The sequence below is a fragment of the Poecile atricapillus genome, chromosome Z (genome assembly GCF_030490865.1).
Source record: "Poecile atricapillus isolate bPoeAtr1 chromosome Z, bPoeAtr1.hap1, whole genome shotgun sequence".
NCBI classification, from domain to species: domain Eukaryota; kingdom Metazoa; phylum Chordata; class Aves; order Passeriformes; family Paridae; genus Poecile; species Poecile atricapillus.
Genome location: NC_081289.1, coordinates 37,587,556 through 37,608,202, shown reverse-complemented (window position 1 = coordinate 37,608,202; position 20,647 = coordinate 37,587,556). Strand labels below are relative to the sequence as shown.

At 37.2% G+C, this 20,647-nt stretch overlaps 1 protein-coding gene across 1 annotated transcript in view; it reads left to right on the top strand.

Annotated features, from left to right (window-relative positions):
• LOC131573767 (synaptotagmin-1-like) overlaps positions 1-20,647 on the top strand; it is a 333,607-nt gene that overhangs the window by 252,838 nt on the left and 60,122 nt on the right. Inside the window, exons 6-8 of the mRNA XM_058827998.1 lie at positions 9,369-9,491; positions 12,571-12,738; positions 15,989-16,156. Coding sequence (XP_058683981.1) covers positions 9,369-9,491; positions 12,571-12,738; positions 15,989-16,156 — 459 coding nt within the window. The remainder of the gene's footprint in view (positions 1-9,368; positions 9,492-12,570; positions 12,739-15,988; positions 16,157-20,647) is intronic.

Genomic DNA, 20,647 nt, shown 5'->3' with positions numbered 1-20,647 from the left:
CTTCTGCTTTCAGCTAAGAGTGCATAATAGCAGGCTAGTCACGTGGCATCTTGCTGGATCCTAGTTCCGTAGGCACATGAAGCTGAAAGAGAGTGCCATTTGGTAAACTGAAAGCAACAGCTCCTGGAAATATATTTTTTATATTAGTCTGGATTTTTTTTGTTGAGAACTACTTTTATTCATGCCCATCCATGCCAAATCATTATAGAGCCATGTAACTTGGCATAGTTCAAGATCCTTTTGGCACAGAGACAGTCAGCTCAAAAGTTACACATGAAAGCTAGATATTACAGAAAGGGAATAAACTTTTTGTCTCCTTTGGAATATTTGTGCTTTGAAATACCTACTTCCCTAAACACAATTTCAAAAGAGAACCTGTCTTTATATGAAGATTATCAAAAACTGTAGCTGAGGTGGAATGGGAGATGAGTTGAAAGTAAGGTTAGGTTTTCAGTTTTGAGACCCATTTCCATTGTAAGCAAGGCTTACTTTTTCAAGTCTAGTATACAGCTCTACCAAGGGCCACGGGGAGGATTAGATTCCTTCTAGGGAAGGCAAAATTGTTAATGAATGTACAACTGTAAAAAGGTCATTTCTCCATGTTTTTTACTAACGTTTGTGTGTGGATGTTTTAATTTTTATTTCTTCCTCCTATGTCCTCCTTGTCTATGTTGTGTCTCATGACTGTTCTGGATTGTCACTTGCGGTAGGTTTATTTTGCTATTTGGACGCACCTAGATTTAAGCTCTCATGCGTAGTCTCCTGACAGCTCTGTCTCCTTAGCAGAGATGGACATGTAGTAGCTTTGATACACACATCAAGAGGCTGAACTAAATTGATTGGGTATTTTTTGGTTGGATATATATTTGAGGAGAGGCTGGAGGAGGGTGGAAGAAAAGAGGTTATCATTCCTTCTATAGTTAAATATTAAGTCAAACTGTACCAGAAAGCTCAAGTTTAAAATTGATCGGCACATAAAAATAACTTGCTAATTATATTTCCTTTTTGTATAAATGTCACCACATCAAAAGTAGACAGAAGCAATGTGGGTTTTTTTAATGTCTTAGTTTCTAAGTGTTGCTAAAATGACTGCTGTGTCATGAAACTTGCTGTGGGCTCTCACATCATCTCAGTACAGTGCTCAGGAATTAAATTCTTAGTGTTCCATACTAAAGTGTTTTAAGTGGTCTTAGTACAGATTTCTGCTGGTGCAACATAGTGACAATTGGCCCTAGTGTTTTTGTGAGATCTTCCCATCATGGTTTTCATCTTCATAACTTTGAATCTCTACAAATGCCCCTGGTGGCTCCCACTACATTTTTTCTTTGAGGGGAAAAAAAAAGGCCCTGAAGACTACTTCAGAGATGGTGTAACAGCTTCAGATTTATTATGTCTGGATTTAATGCATTGGTACAGCAAAATTCTTTATTAAGCTCAGCCTGTGGGCTAAGAAAAGGAATAGACATAATCATTTCAGTCATAAACAACAGCACTGAGAACTTACTAAAATTTAGCCCTATTACTTGGAGAGTAATTGTTGTGGTCTGAACATTTTATTAGGTCACAGAGCATTTGTAGAAAAGGAGATTCAATAGTTCAGCCCTTTCTTATTGCATCAAGCTAAAACACTGTAACAAGTGAAGAATTTTTGGTTTATGATATGTGTGTTAGATGAAACAGAAGATTTGGCATTAAGTGTATGTACAGCCTGGAGTATGAGTAGTATGTTCTTGGCTCTACTACTGACTTACTGTGCCCTTGAGTCATCCACCTGACTTCCCTGTATGTTTGTTTATCCTTTACATAGGCCTTCCTTTTGCATTTGAGTTATGTACTAACTTAATCAGAATATTCTGATTAATGTTCCTCTCTGAATAGCTGGTGTTATAAAGTGATGTGACAGTAACAGCTGCAATTGCACACAGCCAAACTTCAACATAAAATGTTTTTTATTAGACTGATTCACTTTACGATTCCAGCTGTTGATCATTGAACACCCTTGACCTCTTGTAGACAAAATACTGAAGGACCATGACTTTTAGTGTTAGGTGCCCTGAAATATTTCAAAGTAGAGTGCATTGACTTGGCAGCATGAAAACAATAGCCCAAATGAAGTCAGAAAAATCCACACTGACATGCAGAGAGCCTGGATTTCATTTGAAGCAACTCAAGCCTTTATTGCCAGAAAAAAATCCAGGAGGATCTTTCTGAGGGAGAGGAGCTCTGTTGCTGGCAGTGGTCTTTTCTTCTTCTGCAGTATTTGGTTACACGCTTGTTTGTTTTCCCAGTTGAATGCCTAGAGAATAGTGAGTGTGTTTGTTCCACAGTGCTACCTGCCTTGGTGTCAGCATGCCAGTTCCCATTTGTTGTCATTTTCAGCCCGTGGTGCTGTAAATGCTCACTGTGGCTTATCCACAATGCAGTGAGACATCTTAATTCACGCTCAGAAAGATGATGTGCTGCAGAGCCACTGCAGTGGAGACACTTAGTCAGAAACAATGGGGATGAGACGTCTTAGAGGACAAGCCCAGTAAGTTTACTGTGATAGTCAAAGTGGATTGACTGAGTCCTTTTTGTATATTAATTCAATCTCAGCCTTGACCAGTTGTCCTGTTTTTTTTACCTGCCTCGGAGACAACTGTGCAGTGTGCATAAAACTTCCTGAAAGATGTGAATAACGTTTATGAAGATAAAATGTTATAGATGAGTGTTTGTGTTCTGCAAATAGATTTTCTGTAAAACTCTTTTGAAATTTAGATTTATATTAGACTTTAGAAGCCTAAAAATATGGCAGCAGTAGCTGTGAGACACAAGACTGGGCTTATTTGCATTCCTGTCTCTCCCTCTCAGTCACTCCCAATGGGAGTTTGCTTTGCACACTTCCAAAGTTTGTTTTTCTCCTTTGTTAAACTATTTTTTTCTGTAAAGTAATTAATTTGTTACTTCTGTTGTAACCTACTGTACTTTTAGGGTCATACAAAGATGCAGATCCTACTCATTCTTTTACATATCTCATTTTCTACGTTAAAGGTCTTACCACTGTAAGCTTCCATTTCCAAGGATTTTTTTTTTTTCATTTTCTTGATTACCAGACCAAATTCTGAATTCTTTATTCAAGACCAGAGTCTGCAAGTTCCTAATGGAGTGGCATTTAGGAAGTATGAAATTAGTCCTTAAATTAAGTGACTTGAATCAGACTCTCAAGACATTTACCTATAGCGACAGACAGCAGGGAGAGCTAAACTCCTACGCTATGTCTGAAGTTACTGGGTATGCATAATCTACAACAGGAACAGCCGTTCATATTAATGAGGTGTACATTTTTTAAAAATTAAAATAAAAACTAAATATTTGGGGATATTGCTTTCTTTTCAAGCAAGGGTATTTATTTTTAAAAAATTGATAAATAATAAATATGAATAGCAAATAGCCTTCAAACATGAGAATATTAGGTACTTAATAAAGTCCTATTTAGAAGATGATCCGAGGGTTATCTCTTTTTAAGGAACTAAGCCATTAGAATAGGTCTGTGCCAACTTTTTCTCCATAGATCAAAGCGACACTCAGACAGTAAATCATGTCTGGTTATATTTAGGTTAATTTTCACTATCAAATACATGTAGTCCTAATTATATAGTGTGACAGATTTTCCAAACGGAAATAAATGTAGTACTCTGAGTGGTCCTCCCAGGTCAAGGAGCCAGCTCTGTCCCAAAGCGTGCTTCCATCTGGCCCACTGCCATTCATCTGGGGAAGATGAAGAACAATTGATGGAGCAGCATGCACTGGCCAAGCAGCCTAAGGCTGCCTCCCACTCACAGCCTGCTGCTCAGTGCAAGCAAGCGCTGCCTGCCATATGGCAGGTGGGGGCAGAGCACAGCAGCGTGCTCGCAGGAGTGCCTGCTGCTTTTAGTTGGTATACATGGGCCCTGCTTTCAAAGCACAGCCCTGACCCACAGGATGAACTTCTAAAATAGGCTCCCAGGTTGAGACCAGCTTCATCTTTTTTCAGCCTATAAACACTAGCTATAGGTGTTTATAAAACTTCAAAACCAGGTTGATTTGTGAGCTTAACAACTCCAACTTAAATTAATATATTCATATTTTACACTGAACACCTGCACTGAACACCTTCTGTACTTTTCTGTTGCACCAGATTAAGTTGGTATTTTAGCACCTAGACAATTCAGCAAGCTCTTAAACTGAATATGATGACCTCATGTCATAGAGCTCCTAAAGAAAGAAAACCTTTTGAATAACCCAAGACCATTTAAAAGCTGGATAACAAGCAAGGAAGTAATCAAGCAAGTCAAGGCGTTGCATGCTGAACCCAGCAGGGTTTTTCTCATTGTGTGCATCAGTGTGGCCCACTGCTGGTATGTGAGGCCAACATTCTTACAGCAGTAATGGCAAAGTAGATTGCACAATGACCAAAGCCTGGCGCAGCCACTGGAAACCCAGGCGCAACATGCTCTTTAAATTAATTCATGGAGAGAAAGCAGATGCTGAATGAATGAAATGTTGCCTTTCCTTCTGAGGGACTCTGATAGAGAGCATGTTACAATTGCAGGCTTGTCTGCTTTGTGACAGGGAACCAGACAGAAATTTTTAAAAGCTTTTGTTTTCCCTTGGGATAAAAATTGGCCAGATCAATATTATTGTGTTCTTGAATGGGAAAGACATTGATAAGAGGTGCACCACCATTAGCAGAAAAGCAGTCATTTCTAGTTGTGGAGGAAAAATTGCCTTTCCAATAAATTCATTGTTGGACATGGCACAGAACATTCCTTCTACAAAATCTTCCTGTTTTCTTTTTTCAGCTCACCAGGCATTGCACAAGCCTAAAGACTGGGCATCATTCAAACACTGAAACAATATTTTCTTCACCATTCCAAAAGAAATGATGGAAGGGCAGGTGGATTTGGTAATCAGGACAGCAGCATGCACCATGCAGCAAACAGTTAGAGGCTGCAGTCAGTGTTTTGTTTTGCTCCCCAATGTCTCTCTTCCTTTCTTAATGGTAACTTGTTTCCTTAAAAGTGAGGCTGCAGGCCACCCCATGAACAGGAGGAACCCTAAAAATTCTTTTAATGAAAGCATTTCTTTATATACAAAAGTGAAAGACACTTTGCATTTTAAATGGTTTGCAACATAAACTAGTCATTAACAGGACGTGACTCAGTCGCGACTGTGACCTCTGCCTCTCAGTACAGAGGCAAGTACCCTTGCTCCCCCAGCAGCTTTGTTACCTGAGTCGGCCATCACTTTGCTTTCCTGAAGCTTCTGCACATGTGGAATCTGGAGGCAGCCAGCAGAGCAACTGCCCTTGCAGGCTCTCTCATTTTCTACACATAGTTTGGGGAAGGATTAAAGTAAAGTTGTTTTAAGCCCCAGAATCTCTTTTGTGGTTTGTGGTTGATAGTGGGGCAAAGCCAGTGGCAAGGTGCGGGGCTTTCAGTGGAACTGAGCTGAAAGCAAGGGATGTTTGCACTGTCAGGACGCAGTCTCTCTGGAGAGAGGCTTTTGTCAGCTAGGGGAATGAGAGGGAGAAAAAAACCCAGGAAGTGTAAAAACCCACTACAGGGTGTGGAGTTTCAAAAGAATTGAAAATTAAGCATTTTCTTTAACAACTCAGAAGAAAAGAGGAGGCTGCAAAACCACCCTTAATAACGCTATGGAAGTGAAGATGCAACCAGCAGATTGAACAGTGGATCTCAAATTGCTGTAATTTAGCCCTTTTTGTTGTAAGAATTACTACTGCACAGTAGTGGTTCTGATTTCAGTAGACACAGATGTATCACCTTGAAATGTTTGTACTGGATTAACACTTTCTTGGTGCATTCCTACACCTGCTTACATATAAACCTATTTTTCAGATACCTGTACACATTTGAGAGGGCGTAGACATTTCACTGTTGCATGTTTCTGCATCTGTAATGTAGAAATGAAGAAACTGCTTGAGTAAAATTCATGGTCACCTCAAACTAGAAAAGATAAATCCAGTCTCCAGCACAACGCAATTATGCATTTCCATGTTGGATATTTCACAGAAAAAACATATAAAACATATAAAATGTCATGAGGTTAAAGAAAATGTTAGAGAAGACAAGGCCTACATTCTGAATTCTTTGCATCTAAATCCAGTCTTTCTCAATACAGTTTATCAGTTGAAAAGGCTTGATGAAGAAGCTTGCTTATAATTAAAAATATTTTATTGTTTATAAAACAAATAAAATATAGCTACTTACTTTAATTGATTGTAGCAATGCAACAGTAAGATTCAATACAGTGTGATGCAGTATGCTGTAAATTGTATGTATGTAGTAATATTCCATTAAATATTGATCTTTCATAGAATCTCAATGCAAAATTAAAATCTCTCTGGGGTGTTTCAAGTACTTTGAAGGAAACCAATTCTTCTTCCTCTTTGGAACTCAGCAGCTAAATCAAACGTGAGAAACTGGTGCCTCTTTTGACTCAGCTTCTTCCTGAAGCATTAGCCTCTAGTTTGAAAGCAAATTCCTCTCTTAACAGTAAACACTATTATTTACAGACTGCTGTAGAGATAATAATTTGTCTTTTTTTCCTCCCCCCAGTGCCACAAACTTGTCCATATCCAAACATTATTTCTTTCTTAGTGTTTTTTCTTAGTGCTTCACTGTTCTGAGTCAAGGTCAAGAAGAATCATGTAGCTCCTCAGCTGATGTCAGTCATGTAGAATGTTTTCCATCTCTCATGGAAATAGCTTTCACCTTTCCAGTAGGTTTCTCGTAACCTGTGGAGACGAGTTTCTTAACCATACAGTGTTTTCTGCCTGCACGTCAAAGCTCCCTTGCAAGAGAGATGTTAGCTTCCCATTACACTTTCTGTAGTCACAGTAAGAACTTTTTTCACATTGAGCTACCCACAGCTCTGTCATCTGGACTGAACAGTTTTGCAGAAGAGAATGTAGTTTTCCCAGAGAAAGTATGGATTGAAGAAACTATTGCCTTGAGGGACTGTTTACAAATTCCTCTGACTTGGAAATTAGCGTGTAAGGTTCTTTTTGCATTCTCACTTTTCTCCTTGGGGAATGGCCACAGGATATTTCCTCTCAAAGAAAATCCAGGTCAAAAGGAGATGGAGAAACAGAAAGTCCAGTATTTGTCCTAGAAACACTAATGTACTGGAGCTGTATATCATGCTTTTATCATGGAGTCCTCCTTTAGTACCATACTGGGATGATTCAGAGCAGTGGATGTTGGAGTTAACATCCCACTCTGACTTACTGTTTCCTGTTGTCTCCAGGCTCAAATAAACCTGGTTGCTTCAGATGGATTGAGTCACATCTCTTTTTATGATCACAAAACCTTAAGCTTATTTTTATTACCAGAAGCAAGAGTATTTGGCATAACCACATCACTCCATATCCTGAAAATCCCATGTACAGTCTGCCAGAGAGCCTGTCAGTTTTCAAGTGTCACACTTCTTGTACTAACAAAAATGTTGAGCTATAGTCAGGAACTTACTAAGAGCTCAGTGATAAAATGTATCAAACCAAATTTCATTTCAGGCAGTTCAGCCTTTCCAAATAGAAATAGTTTGTTTTAAAAAATACTACTCTTCCAGTCTCACAGGTGATTCTATCCGTCACTGACCTTTCCCACCAATCTCATCCAGGTACAATGTAATTTATGTTTCTAGCAGAGAGTCCATCATTCACTAACATTCAGATATTTACCTGAGACCCGGATTCTCAGCTCGCAAAAATCAAAGCTGTTGGATTGGTTTCATTTGAGCTATGCCAACAGGATTTCTAGCTAATTTCAAAAGTAGAGAAGTAATTGCTGAGTATCATACAGTTTTGAGTCTGACCTTTTGAATTTAGATCTGGCTTCTGGAGGAGAACATTTTCTACTTCAGAGATGAATCTTCCTTCTTTCCAAACCCACACAACTGTTGTGTGGCCCTCACTGTGTTCAAGGCTGAGTGAGAATGTTAATGCTTTCATGTTTCATCTTTCCCAAACTACTGTCATCTGTGTATATAGCTACTCTCAAGCCTTGCTGCCTTTTCAGAGAGCTCCAGCAGCAACCTATTGTTAAGAAATGCTGTAGGTTTCCTACAACACAAAAAAACTACAAGTGCAGAAAAATTACATTGCAACAAAGAATACGTCTTGTTCTGGCACTTTGTCTGTCTGTGGAAGCAGAAGCTTCATATAGAAAGAACCTTCATTCAGATAGGGCTCTAACAGACAAGTATACTGTTTGCTGTAACATGCAAATAACAATTCTGGATGAATGTTCAGTATTGATTCTTTCTTTTCACACTCTCAACTTTACTTCCACATTTTCCACAATTTTTCACTACTTGCCTCATCACTTTTGTCTATTTTTCACTTCTTATGCAGAAAAGAATCTGCTGGAATAAGATCTACATAGTTCATTATGGTTCATATGGTTTAATAATTGTATGAATTACCTTTTACACAGTAAAAATACTTCTGCTTTCTGGTACAGGAAAAAAAATACATAATTTAGTATTTTAATTATGTATTAAAAATATGTATATATATATTTATATATAATTTAGTATTTTAGTACTTTTAATTATGTATAAAATCTAACTGCTGTGTCCTTTAAAAAAAAGGTTTTATGCAATAGACATAGCTTGCGACCAGTTCTGTATTTCTTTATTTTTGTGTTTCTTTCTAAGCAAACTAAAATCAACTTGCAATCAATTTGGTTCAGCCAAGCTTTATTGCGAGAATGAATAAAAAGGAAATTGGTCTCGGGAGGGAGGGAAAAGGAAGAACATGCATTTGCTAATGGCATGGTGGAAACTTTGCTTCCATATTCATTCTAAAAAACATGAAAAATGTTTGGCATATGATTGTAGAGAGAGCTCATCCACAGCACATGCTCTTTATCACAGTAGTCCTACAGAAATGTTTTGCCGAATGTAAACAATGCACAGCATGTACAACCAGGTTTGACATTGCCAAGATTCTTAAGTTGAATGAATGCGTGACTTTGCTTATTTAATAGCATGTTTGCCTCCTTGTGCTTCTTTAAGAGCCAGTCTGATCCCAGAAGAACTATTTTTTCACATCAAGATGATATTTTGTTTCTACTTTCAGGTTTTATAACAATTTGTGCTTGTTATAGTCCAAGGAGCTTTCTTCCTACTTCCATTGCTTGCTTGCTGATTTATAACATCTTACTGAGCAACTCAGAAAGTAGAGATATATATGAAAACTGCATATTTGAATTTCTGCTGTTATGCTTGCTTTTAATTGCTCTAAAATAGATTTGAGGATCATGTCTATTTTAAACTGCTACTTAACGGTTTGCCTCATTTATGAATTTTACATTTCTTCTTTCTAGGCTCTTAAGGATGATGATGCTGAGACTGGGCTGACTGATGGGGAAGAGAAGGAAGAAGCTAAAGAAGTTGAGAAGCTAGGGAAAATACAATATTCTTTGGATTATGACTTCCAGAACAATCAGGTTTGAAACAACCAACCTGTGACATTTCGTTTCTGTGTGTGCAAGTGGAGAATGAATACATTTAGTTAAAGTAGATATTTCTGAAATCCTTACTACTCTCATGGAGTAAAGGGAGAAAATAAGACAAAAAATTCATTACAGAGGTACTACTAAATTGGTACTGAATGCACTTGGACTTTATATTACACCTTTAATCAAAAACTGAAGATTCAGTTTTATCTAATGACTATTAACAACTTAAATTAAAGCATCACCAACCAATGTCAATCCATGTAAATTACAGGGTTTTCATGCAGTCACTAAAATGTAGCTTCAGCCTTCAAGTATTTAAAATGTAAGCAGACAGAAATGGGAGGGAAAATAGAGGGACGTAAAGGCAAGTTGATTCACTGGGTCTTTTAGAAGGTTGGTAAAATTTATTTCTCTCACTTCATCAAGTGTGGGCTTTTGCAGTAGCTGCATCGGGTTCTGTTGCTCTCCATGAGAGTACACTTCCTAAAATTCTAGTCTCGAATACAAGTTCAAATAAAAAGATCTGCACCCCAAAAAGCAGACCAGAAAAACAAGACTGTAAGGACTCGTACTCCTTCAGTACTCTGCTCTGAAGCTGGTAAGACTAAACTTTGGCATACTTACCAAGTTTTCAGAATTAATAGACACTATAATGTGTAGACCTAGAATTGACCAACTTAACAGGTCTGGCCACATGCTGAACTAGCACATATTTTATTCCCCTCCCTGGTCTCTTTGCCAGGGATCAGTTTGTCAATTAAACCAATTCACAGCCTCACATTAAAATTCACTGTGCTTAATTTTGGCCCAACACATACAACTCATCTGAGTTCTTCACTTCTACTATGCATGTTCCAGTAAACTTGAGAACACATATCCTGCATTTATTTTTTTGACGATTTCAGTCAAAATCACATAATTCTTTTCTGTTTAAGGAAAGAAATGACTACTGAAGGTAAATCCCTTAATGAAATTAAGGGAAATTTAAAAAAAATTCTCTGTTAGCAGGAAGGTATTTATACACAGCTATGACCTGCATAATAAGTAGTATTTGCCTGAATTTTCAACAGTCTTCTGATTAACGGTGCTTGTTTTCCAATGCAAGAGCTAAAAAGGGTTCATAAGCCTTTCAAGAAGTTGTTGTTAAAGGAGCTTTTCCTCAGCTCCCAGAGCAAGCTGCCTGACCATGTGATGAGTCACACTGATCCCCCTTGAAATCAGTATGAAATCATGTAGACCCTTCACAAGCAGAAGATTTAAAGAGGAGAAAAGGAAAAGCTGCAAATGAATTCTGAAAAATGGATTTCAGTTTCCTTATACTATGAAAAAATATTTTCAGTGTGAATTTTATTAAAGGGAATGTTGATTTTATGAACCATATTTTGCAAAGGAAAATAGGATGGAAGAGCCACAAATCTGTAAGTCTGTATTGTATTTAATTAAGGTAATAAATTGTCTGAGTTGTGGATTTCCATTTTGTTTTGCTTCTCTAAGCTATGTTGCAGCTTGAAATTTGTCAAAGGATAGATGATGTAAAACAGTAGGAAAGGGGATTCAATTACGTTAACGTACTGCAATGGCATGAAACTACAGTCCCAAAATTTGGCTAATATATTGCTCAGAGTTAAGAATACAAGATGACCAATGAACTCTTCAAAGCACTATGCCTCAGTTTTAGAGAGAGAAATTGTAAAGGGGAATTGAATTGCTTTTCCACTCTGTTAACTAAAAATCATAGACTTGTTTTTCACTCTTTGATGTGAAAAACTTGATGTAGATCCTGAGCCTATTCATGTATTTATGAACTGTTATGCATTTAGAATAGAAATGAGATCCAAAAGGAGAAGTGTTTCATACAGCAAAAGGGAAATGTTTCCTGGAGGTTGAGTCCTATGTGGGAAAGCATGTAGGCCATACTGTGAACTTAAAACTGTCCAACTTTTAAGTCCAACTTTGAGGAATCTCTTAGAAGCTAGAAGTTTCTTTCACAGATTGACTATATTTTTCTGTACTCCAATTGTTAGAGTTCCTGTTTCCAATTTTAAACAGTTCATCCATGAGGGAAGCAAATATATTCTTATTGAAGCGCTGATTTAGAAGAAAGTATTCTCAGATTTCATTTCCAGTTCGTAATATCTTCAGAATGACCTTGAAGAATCACTTCAATGCTTACTTTAGTTTTGTATCTATGAAGCAAGATTAAAAGTTGTTTTTTTTTCTCAGCTCCATTATGCTGATGAGGCCTCATACAGTCTGGGGTGTCTAGAAGACATGACATTACATGACATGACATGACATAACATAACACAGAATAAACCTTCATTTATAACACATAAAAATCAGCCAAGACATTTACAAGTTCCACCTGTGCTTCAGTCTAATCTTTAAAGTGTATAAGAGATTTAAAAATCTAATTTTTCTGTTTTGCAATGAGATTACATATTGTTACTAGGATTTAGTTACCAAAGGTTCATTTTCATGAGATATTTTTTGAAAATGCTGTCCTTAGTTTACTGCCTGGGCCTATTCATGTGCATAGCAAGAGAACGTAAATAGAAGACTGCAAGATTCATTTGTTTTCATTAAAGCTCTGCCTGAGGATTTGCGTTTGATTTTATCACCTTTTGTGTTTGGTTGAGGGAAGGTTATGTGTTGGGGGTTTAGAATACAAATTTTGTAGTCAAAATTAGACATTCTTGATTGTTTAATAATGTGATTCCTATTCATGGTGCTCAGCATAGAAAAATAATGTACAAGAGGAGAGAGCAATTGAAAGTTATTTGATTGCAGTCTTTAAAAGGAAGAAGTCTCTATTTAGCTGTAATCAGCTGCCCTTTGAAAACCTCTTTTCTGCTTTAAAACAGCCTTTGTACAGTCTGCATCTGCTATAATTGGTTTTCTAAAGTCAATAGTGTTGCTTCATTTGCCTTCCTTAAGTGGGGGGAGAAGTGGGGGAAGTATAGTTTCTCCTAGACCAGAAATAGAGTTTGCATATGCATTCCTCTGTTACAGTATTTTTATAAATATCTATTTGAAATTTCATTCTGCTGTTTTTCTCTCTTTTCAGCTTCTGGTTGGGATTATTCAAGCAGCTGAGCTGCCTGCATTAGATATGGGTGGTACATCTGATCCCTATGTGAAAGTCTTCCTGCTGCCTGATAAGAAGAAGAAATATGAGACAAAAGTCCACAGAAAGACCCTTAACCCTGTTTTCAATGAGCAATTTACATTCAAGGTAGTTTTTTGATAACTATTGATACTTCTTAATTTAACCACTTTGTATTTCATGCTTGGCTATGAATTTAGATGTCTTAGTTAAATGATAACTGCAGCAAAATTATTTTTCATGTTGTAGAAAGCCATGATACTCAATCTTGCTGTAATACAGGGTCAGATAGGTTTAAAAGGCACAGTTTGATTTTAGGCACTTTGATTATTCTCATAGATGACAATCTGATCCATATTTTATGGCTGGATAAAACATACAAGAAATTCAGAAAACAGTGACACTTTGACAAATGTTAATGTAAATTTCACTAGACCAGTGTTTTCTTTAAATATCTTTGTAGTCTGATTTATGAAATTCAGGTTAACATTTCCTGAAATACAAGTTAAAATTCAAGGGAAGTAAATAGGTGAAAGCAAATATGGCAGATTCATCTTGTAGACTTTGTCATAGCAGTTCTTTTCCATGCTACTTTATGTATGAAAAGAAATTGTGTCACAGGTTTAATAAAATATGAATTAAATAAATTTAGGTAAGCCTTACATTAGAGTATTTACATCATTCCAATAGTATCTATTAATATTGTTTTTCTAAAACTGTAGCCAAATTCAAACCCCAGTTAAATAGAATAAAGGAATACTGTACAGCATGTTTCACAGGGTTTCTCCTTATATACATTCCTCTGCTGTTACTTCAGGCCTTTCTCTTTGTGCCCAGTCTTATAATGACAGCTACAGATTGAAAACAGGAACAGTGAAAGACTCAGGCTATGCAATCATTCAATGAGAAAGATATCCCTCTAGGCCACAACTACTACTGTATATATAAGCTTATTTTTTCCTTGAAGATGTTCATAAAAGTAATCTTTTGTGGGGAGTTATTTCTTTCTCGAGCTTTCCTAAGAGAGTATTTAAAAGAAAACAGAGTTCTAAATTACATATTCCCATGCAGCTCACAAAAACAAAGAAGGAACAAATAATGCTGTCATCTAAGATGAAGACACAAGTTATAAATCAGATCAGCCACTTCTGGACTATAATGTCCACTTGTTGTAAGTCACATCTTTAATATTTGAATTTTATGCTCCAGAAAATAGTTTGTTTTTCATGCCAGACTTGACAGAGTGTTTAGGTGCATCTCAATATGGTACTGATCATCCCCTGTGGTCTGTGGTCTGCACTTGAGAGAAAACCAGCAGAGCATGCCAAGTACTGTCATTGTTCTGAGGACTACAGTGACCATTTAACTGGAACTGCAACTATAATAGCAGCTTCTGTGGGAACTGTTGACAGTATCTCATTTACTTGTGCAGAGCTTTGCTCCTGTGACCCACTTCAGGTGGTGCACAGCTTCTCTTGGCATCCTTCCCATCTGTCTGGCAGTGCTGCCCACCAGGCAGCCCAGGCCCATGCTGTTGCCTTCTCGCAGGGCACAGCTGTGAGCTGCCTGCCTTCCTCCCAAAGTACGGCTCATGGGAATGAGCTGACTTGTGTTTCTGCTGTATTGCATCTTGAGCCCTGAACCTCAGTCCTTCCCTTTTTCATTTCTTCCTCCTGGACATCCACGGTGCTGTTCCAGGGTGCAAGTGTTTGTCAGACTGCAGCTGTCTGAATTGTATACCCAGTCTGCAGTGCCAAAAGGAACCGAGAAATCCTAGCGGCACTAACCGGCCTGGCAGAGGGAGGTGTTCCTCCACAGATCCAAAGTGGGAACAGGGTTCGTGTCTAGAGTGACACGTCTGTGCCAGAAAAATGCTCCTGTATACGTGTCCTTTTACTGAGGTCTCATTTGCTTTATATCAACAGACTGATTATGTTTGAGCACAAAGCAGGGGGAAGGAGCAACTCTTCACAAGAGCTGAGGCCATCCTTGACAGTCCAGAACAAAGCTGGAGACTGAGGCTACATTAAAAGTAATAAATGAAGGAAACATTTAGGAAGAGAGGTAGCTAAAATGAGCTTTACTGAGGTCAAGTACAGAAAAGTAAATAATGATGAATCTAGTCTTTGTATTCCAAGTTACCAGGATCCATTAAGTGGTATTGGAAACTAAGAAATAAACTAGAACATTTTTCTTCTCCTGTTTTTGAGGCTGTGTAAAAATAAAACTAGCATTATTTAGAATTTTTCCTTTCGCATACATTTGTCCTTTCTAGCATTTTGGAAGCTACAGATAATTTAGAGAATGAAAAATAGGTTTTGCTGCAGTATTTACTAAGGTACACAGCCATGTACCACTGAAAAGATTTGATTCGGTAATGGAAGCTAGATCTGGCTCTCAACTTGATAAGATGTTATATAAGATGTTATGTAAAGGAAAAATTACTACTTATTAGTATTTTAAGAAGCAAGTGGAAGCCGAACAGTAACAAAAGATAATATTCCTAGGGTTTAAGCAGACAATAACATAGAGGTTAACAAGGCCAATGGTAATGCCATGCTTTCACTTTCTAATTAATAAAGAAGTATTTATTGAATCCCATGGAAACCATTTATACTTGCAGAATATTTTGATTGACCAAGTGTTCACATAAATCCAAACAATTCCTAAATCGGACCTTTTCAGACAGCCACTCAGGTGTAGCTTACCTGAGCTGCATGTCTCCAACTGAATATTAAAAATGTGGCTCATAAACACCCAAACCACAGCATCTGTCTGAACACATTAGAACAGAGGGAGAATTAGTCAGAACTTGGCCTTCTGCCACCACGATTTCTAGTTATGCATTGTGACTTAAGAAGCACCTTAGTGTCTAAGATGTGAAAGGTGTATGCATGAAAAATATGCCTTGGTAAGTAATAGGTATTGGTACTGTAAGAGACCTATCCAGTGTCTAATTACTTTGTGTCATATATAGTAAGCCAGTGCTAGTTTTTTCATCAGTCTGGGAGCTAGCCATCTCTGAGTGATGACAGGTGATTTATTGAGGAAAAAACACCATTGTGTGAAAAGTTCATGTGTCTTCAGTGCAAGTAATTTGGCTTCTTGTTTCAGTTTCATCACCCACAAAATGATTTGAAGTAGAATGAGAAAAACCCAGGAGTGATGAGCGAGCTGCCACATTGTTCTATTGAGTGCCAGAGCCTTGTCTCAAGAAATACTGCACCTGGTGACTCTGAAACAAATACACCTCATAATTTTCTCTGCAGTTCAATTTACCCAAGATGACAGCTGATAAACCAAAGAAATAGATTTGCATTGTAGTGGACCAATCTTTATTGTCTCAGATGAAGAGTTTGTCATTTTCTTGTCTTTGCAGGTGCCATACTCTGAGCTGGGTGGAAAAACTTTAGTGATGGCAGTTTATGACTTTGATCGTTTCTCCAAACATGATATCATTGGGGAATATAAAGTTGCAATGAACACGGTGGACTTCGGTCATGTCACTGAGGAGTGGAGGGACTTGCAAAGTGCAGAGAAAGAAGAGGTAAGAAAAATCAGACTTTTTTTCCTCCCAGAAGACTTTTATCCTCACCTAGAGAAACAGACAAACTAGCAACTTCTATTTTTTTGCCAAGACAGCTCCAATCTGTTATCAGCATTTCTCAGACTTACTTTGCCTGATAAATTTTTGATAAGCATCTTTTCCAGTACTCACTGAATGCAACATTCTCCTCTGCTAATTCAGTCAATCTTTTTGATACTTTATACAACATATTAAAAATGTTTTTGTGAGTTTGACATTTTCTTGAATTGCTGCATTTTGGGTACATAGAATTTGCATTTGCATTATAAGTGGTATGCACTTAGATTTCTTGGTGGTTCTCAGAGTTTTTATCTCAAGATATCTTATTGTGCATGATGATAATGGTAGGATTTCATTTAAATATCTTAGTTTTATTGAACTGTTATGCAATAATACCTTTTGATTAGAATTATGAATTTTACAGAAAACTTGAAATCACATCTTACTCAAATATTTATCACCTTTTTTATTTTCCTCTCATTGTTAACATCCCTTGGATTAATTATTTATTGGGTATAATGCTACATGTACGCAAAACACTTCTTAGAAATATTTCATCACCAGATTGCGCATCCTGTGAGATTGTTCACGCTGATACATCCAACTTTTTGCTTATTGTAAGATCATTTTGTACTCATTTTTTACATTATTTTTCCTTTTGATTTATAGACAATACTTGCCCACTCAGAGTGAATAGCTTGCTTTAATTCTCTGGTGGGAGGAGAAGTAATCGTGAGTCTGAGTTTCTCTAATTTCTAATTCTCTAATTCTGAGTTTCATCTAATTTAGCTAATAAAGTTCTTTGGATTCAAATCTTAGTTTCTGTAATTAAAGGGACAATCTCTAAATGAAATCTTTCCTTCTACGAGTGATGAAAACCTGAGTATTGATTTAGACTAAAAGTGGTGAAAACAGCAGCAAATGCAGAGCCAATGCAGCCTTCCCAGATTTTCAAAAATGGTACATTTCAGTCTTGCCTTTTTCAGTGTTCATTTTAAAGACTGTATTTTCAGATGGCTTTCTTCAACTTCTTGCTGATTTGAAAGCCACTGCTACACTGAGATTGTTCTGCACGTCATTGTTTCATAGTGGCAGTATTTGCAGGGCTCTCTTTCTTCAGGTGACATCAGTGCCCTGCTATGTAGGGCATTTTTCTTCCACTCTTAAGAGTTAAATATGAAAATGAAAAAAAGAGATAAAGGAAGTTTGTAGTTCAAGGGACCTGTTCTTTTAAGCGCTCAGCATGCTAGAAAGCTGAAAATGGGAAATCTGAGTGTATTAATCCTTCCAAATTTTATCAAGTAACAAATTGGTCTTCTATTACACTACTATGTGTGATTTCAAATTGTTTCATGCGTTTCTGTTATGAAACACATAAAATAAGCCAAACACTATTCAAAAAGGAATTGCCACTTTTGCCTTTGTAGTATAAGTTTAATCTTTTAGAAAATAAACAATGATACCCATGTATGCATCTTACAGATAACATGTTACAGATTAGGGTTTCATCTGCCTTATTGCATAGAAAGTTGCTTCTTAAGTGTTCTAGCTACCATTCCCACTAAGACCTGATGCAGTCACTTGGTTGCTTTAATAAAATTCATACCCTGCTAATACTATATGATTAAACCTTGCTTGAAACAGATATTGAGCATGTGAGCTACTTCCAGAAATGCATTCTGATTTGGAAAATACTATTTATTAAAAAAGAAGGAGGTAGATAAAATAAATAATTCTGGAAGTATTTGGACATTTAATGAGTATTGCAAGAGCTTTGAATAGTTTGCTGTAGAGATGAAATCTAGGTTTTAAATTTCAGGTACTGTTATGCAGAAAAAAACTGTTATTTTTATTCTTTTTTGATGGAACCTTTTTGAAGTTGCCACCAAAGCATGGCCATTTTATTTATAAGGAGCTAGGCAATATGATGATATGAAAGCATCATGGAAAAATGTGCTTACACCAGCTCCTTAAATATTTTCATACTGCAGGAGATCTCATGTTTTATTTTTGCATCTCAATGCTCCAGCATGCAAGGTATCTAATCAATATGGAAAAATAACATAATTTGGGGTATATGGAGACGTTTTAACCTTAGCTTTCTATATACTATGTATATCTGGTTTGTAACAGCTCATAAGCTCATTGTACAAACAAAAAGTAATCCTACAAAAACCACTTATTCCTTACCAAGTGTATTTAATCCAAACTTACTTCTGCTCCATTATGGAATCTCTACTTCTGTCATATATATGTTGAGCCAGATTCAAATAATTGCTTGGCCCAATTTGGAAGAGAAATCTCTACCAAGAACCAGGAGAGGTGCGTCTGGCAGCAGTTTAGGAGTTGTGTTTCATATTCCATATTTGATTCAAGGACCTTACCATCTTTGATGTTTCAGTCCCTGCTCCACAGCAAAGAGTCCAAGCAGATTCTAGTGTATTTTAAATGGTAATAAGTAGGGATGGGACAGCTTTTATCTGCATAAACTGATTGTCATCTGACGCAGCAGATGTTGCAGAATTCACAGCAGATACAGCTGCAACCATGAAGTACCTTGGTTTCAGAATTAGCAAAGACAGCACTGTGTGTATGAAGGCTAACATGGTTTATCTATATCAGACGTGTAGCAGTAGATACATATTTGTCTCTTGGTAATGATCATGAGCATGATATGGTGGTCTGGCTTACTAAAATAACAAACTAAAACCTGAGCAACTGGATTTCATAAAAAAGTTTATGACAAATGTAATTCTATTGCTAACAAAATATCTTTTGCAGATTACTACACGTGTTATAATTGTGTAATGAACTTTTCCTTGAAAAGCACATTTGCATGCAATTTTCAATATTTGAAGAATGACAGGCTTTATTTCCTTTCTTGCCCTTACAATACTTAGGCAAGTTCCTCAGATCTCAGCAACAGAGTGCTAATTATAATTCTAAAGGTTTGAAATTAAGTTGCCAAAGTATCCTTAATGTTTTAATTATGACCCCTAGACAAGATGTACACCAAAGTGAATCAGTGGCAGTTGTCAGCAGTCTCTTTAAAAGAACTATCTAGGTGGCATCAGTCAAAGTGAATATAAAAATCTCGGTTTTACTTTATGTCAAATTCAGTTGATGCACATGACAGAATTGCAATTTAATTACCACTGCAATCATAGAGGTCAAAACAATTTTACAAGCAGTTACTTTTCTTTTTGCTCATAAAGCTCCACTGGACAATCTGTCCTTTTTTCTAAATGGGCTTAAAATTGAAGACAGAGGATGAAGGTTTAATGAAATAATGTAAGCTCTATCTCTCACAGCCTAGCCATTTGAATAGCATCTCTCTGACACTGCATTCTCTTCTGGGAAAGGTCTTATTAATATATTTATGTTTGCGAAGTACTTTGAGGGTACTTTGTGTGAACCCTTTGTGTGAGCATTTTTGATGACTCTAAGAGAGCTTTGGGAATGTGCAATGACTGCTAAATATTGAGGAGGCCGCTTCTAATGAGCTGCATACCTTGAATCCTTTTTCCTTGACTCCTTTTAGATCTGCTGTCCTTGTGTCTAGTAGTCCTTCAGTCTCATTTGACAGAGAGTGTGGGAGGGAGGAGTGGTAGATATTGAAAGGTTATTCACTTTTACCAAGTCTGACATATAATGGTTTGGGCACAGTGTTAAAAAGCAGATCACAGGAGTTTGTTCCTCTCTGTCATCTACCAGATGTCATTGCTATTAACTTTATCTGAGTACACACTGCATCCAATATCTGTTATCACTCCAGTACAGAAGGCCAGACAGACCTCTTCTTTGCTCACAGCGGTGTGAATCATACTGAGAGTCATCTTCTGAATACTTCTGCTGATTTCCCTCCAGACATTTTGTTATATTGGCACTTAAATTGAAAACCTGTTGTAGCAAATATGCCAAGAAATTTTAGAGAATATAAGGTAGAGCAGAAACAATTCTTTCCCTTGAAAGCAGTGGAGAATCAGAGTGTTATATCGTAAGGAGGAGGATCTTTGTTGACCTGACAGTATCCACCACCAAGAGTTCTGCAGATCTTTCACAAATGCCATCCCATGAGACTCTGCATTATCTGACCAGGCATCCACCATGGTTAGATTACATGATGGATGCAAGGTCATACCACACTGGGTGATGCTGGGTGTATTTTATACAAGCCTTCTGAATGGGAGGTCTGCTGGAAAACACCAGCATCACTCCTACATGGTGCACAACCCCAAGCTGGAGAGTGAAAAAGCAGTTCTGTGAACCTTGACTGGGCTTTTCATGAGGATTGTTCTTTCCTTCCTTATCCAAAAGTAAAAGGTGAAGGAAGGAGGTGGAAAAGTGGGCCCAAAACACATGTATTTAATACCTTGGTACACTTCACAGAAGTTAGAGACTGTGACAAAGTTAGTGAGCCACCCAGCTTACTGACTCTCTGGAACTGAAACT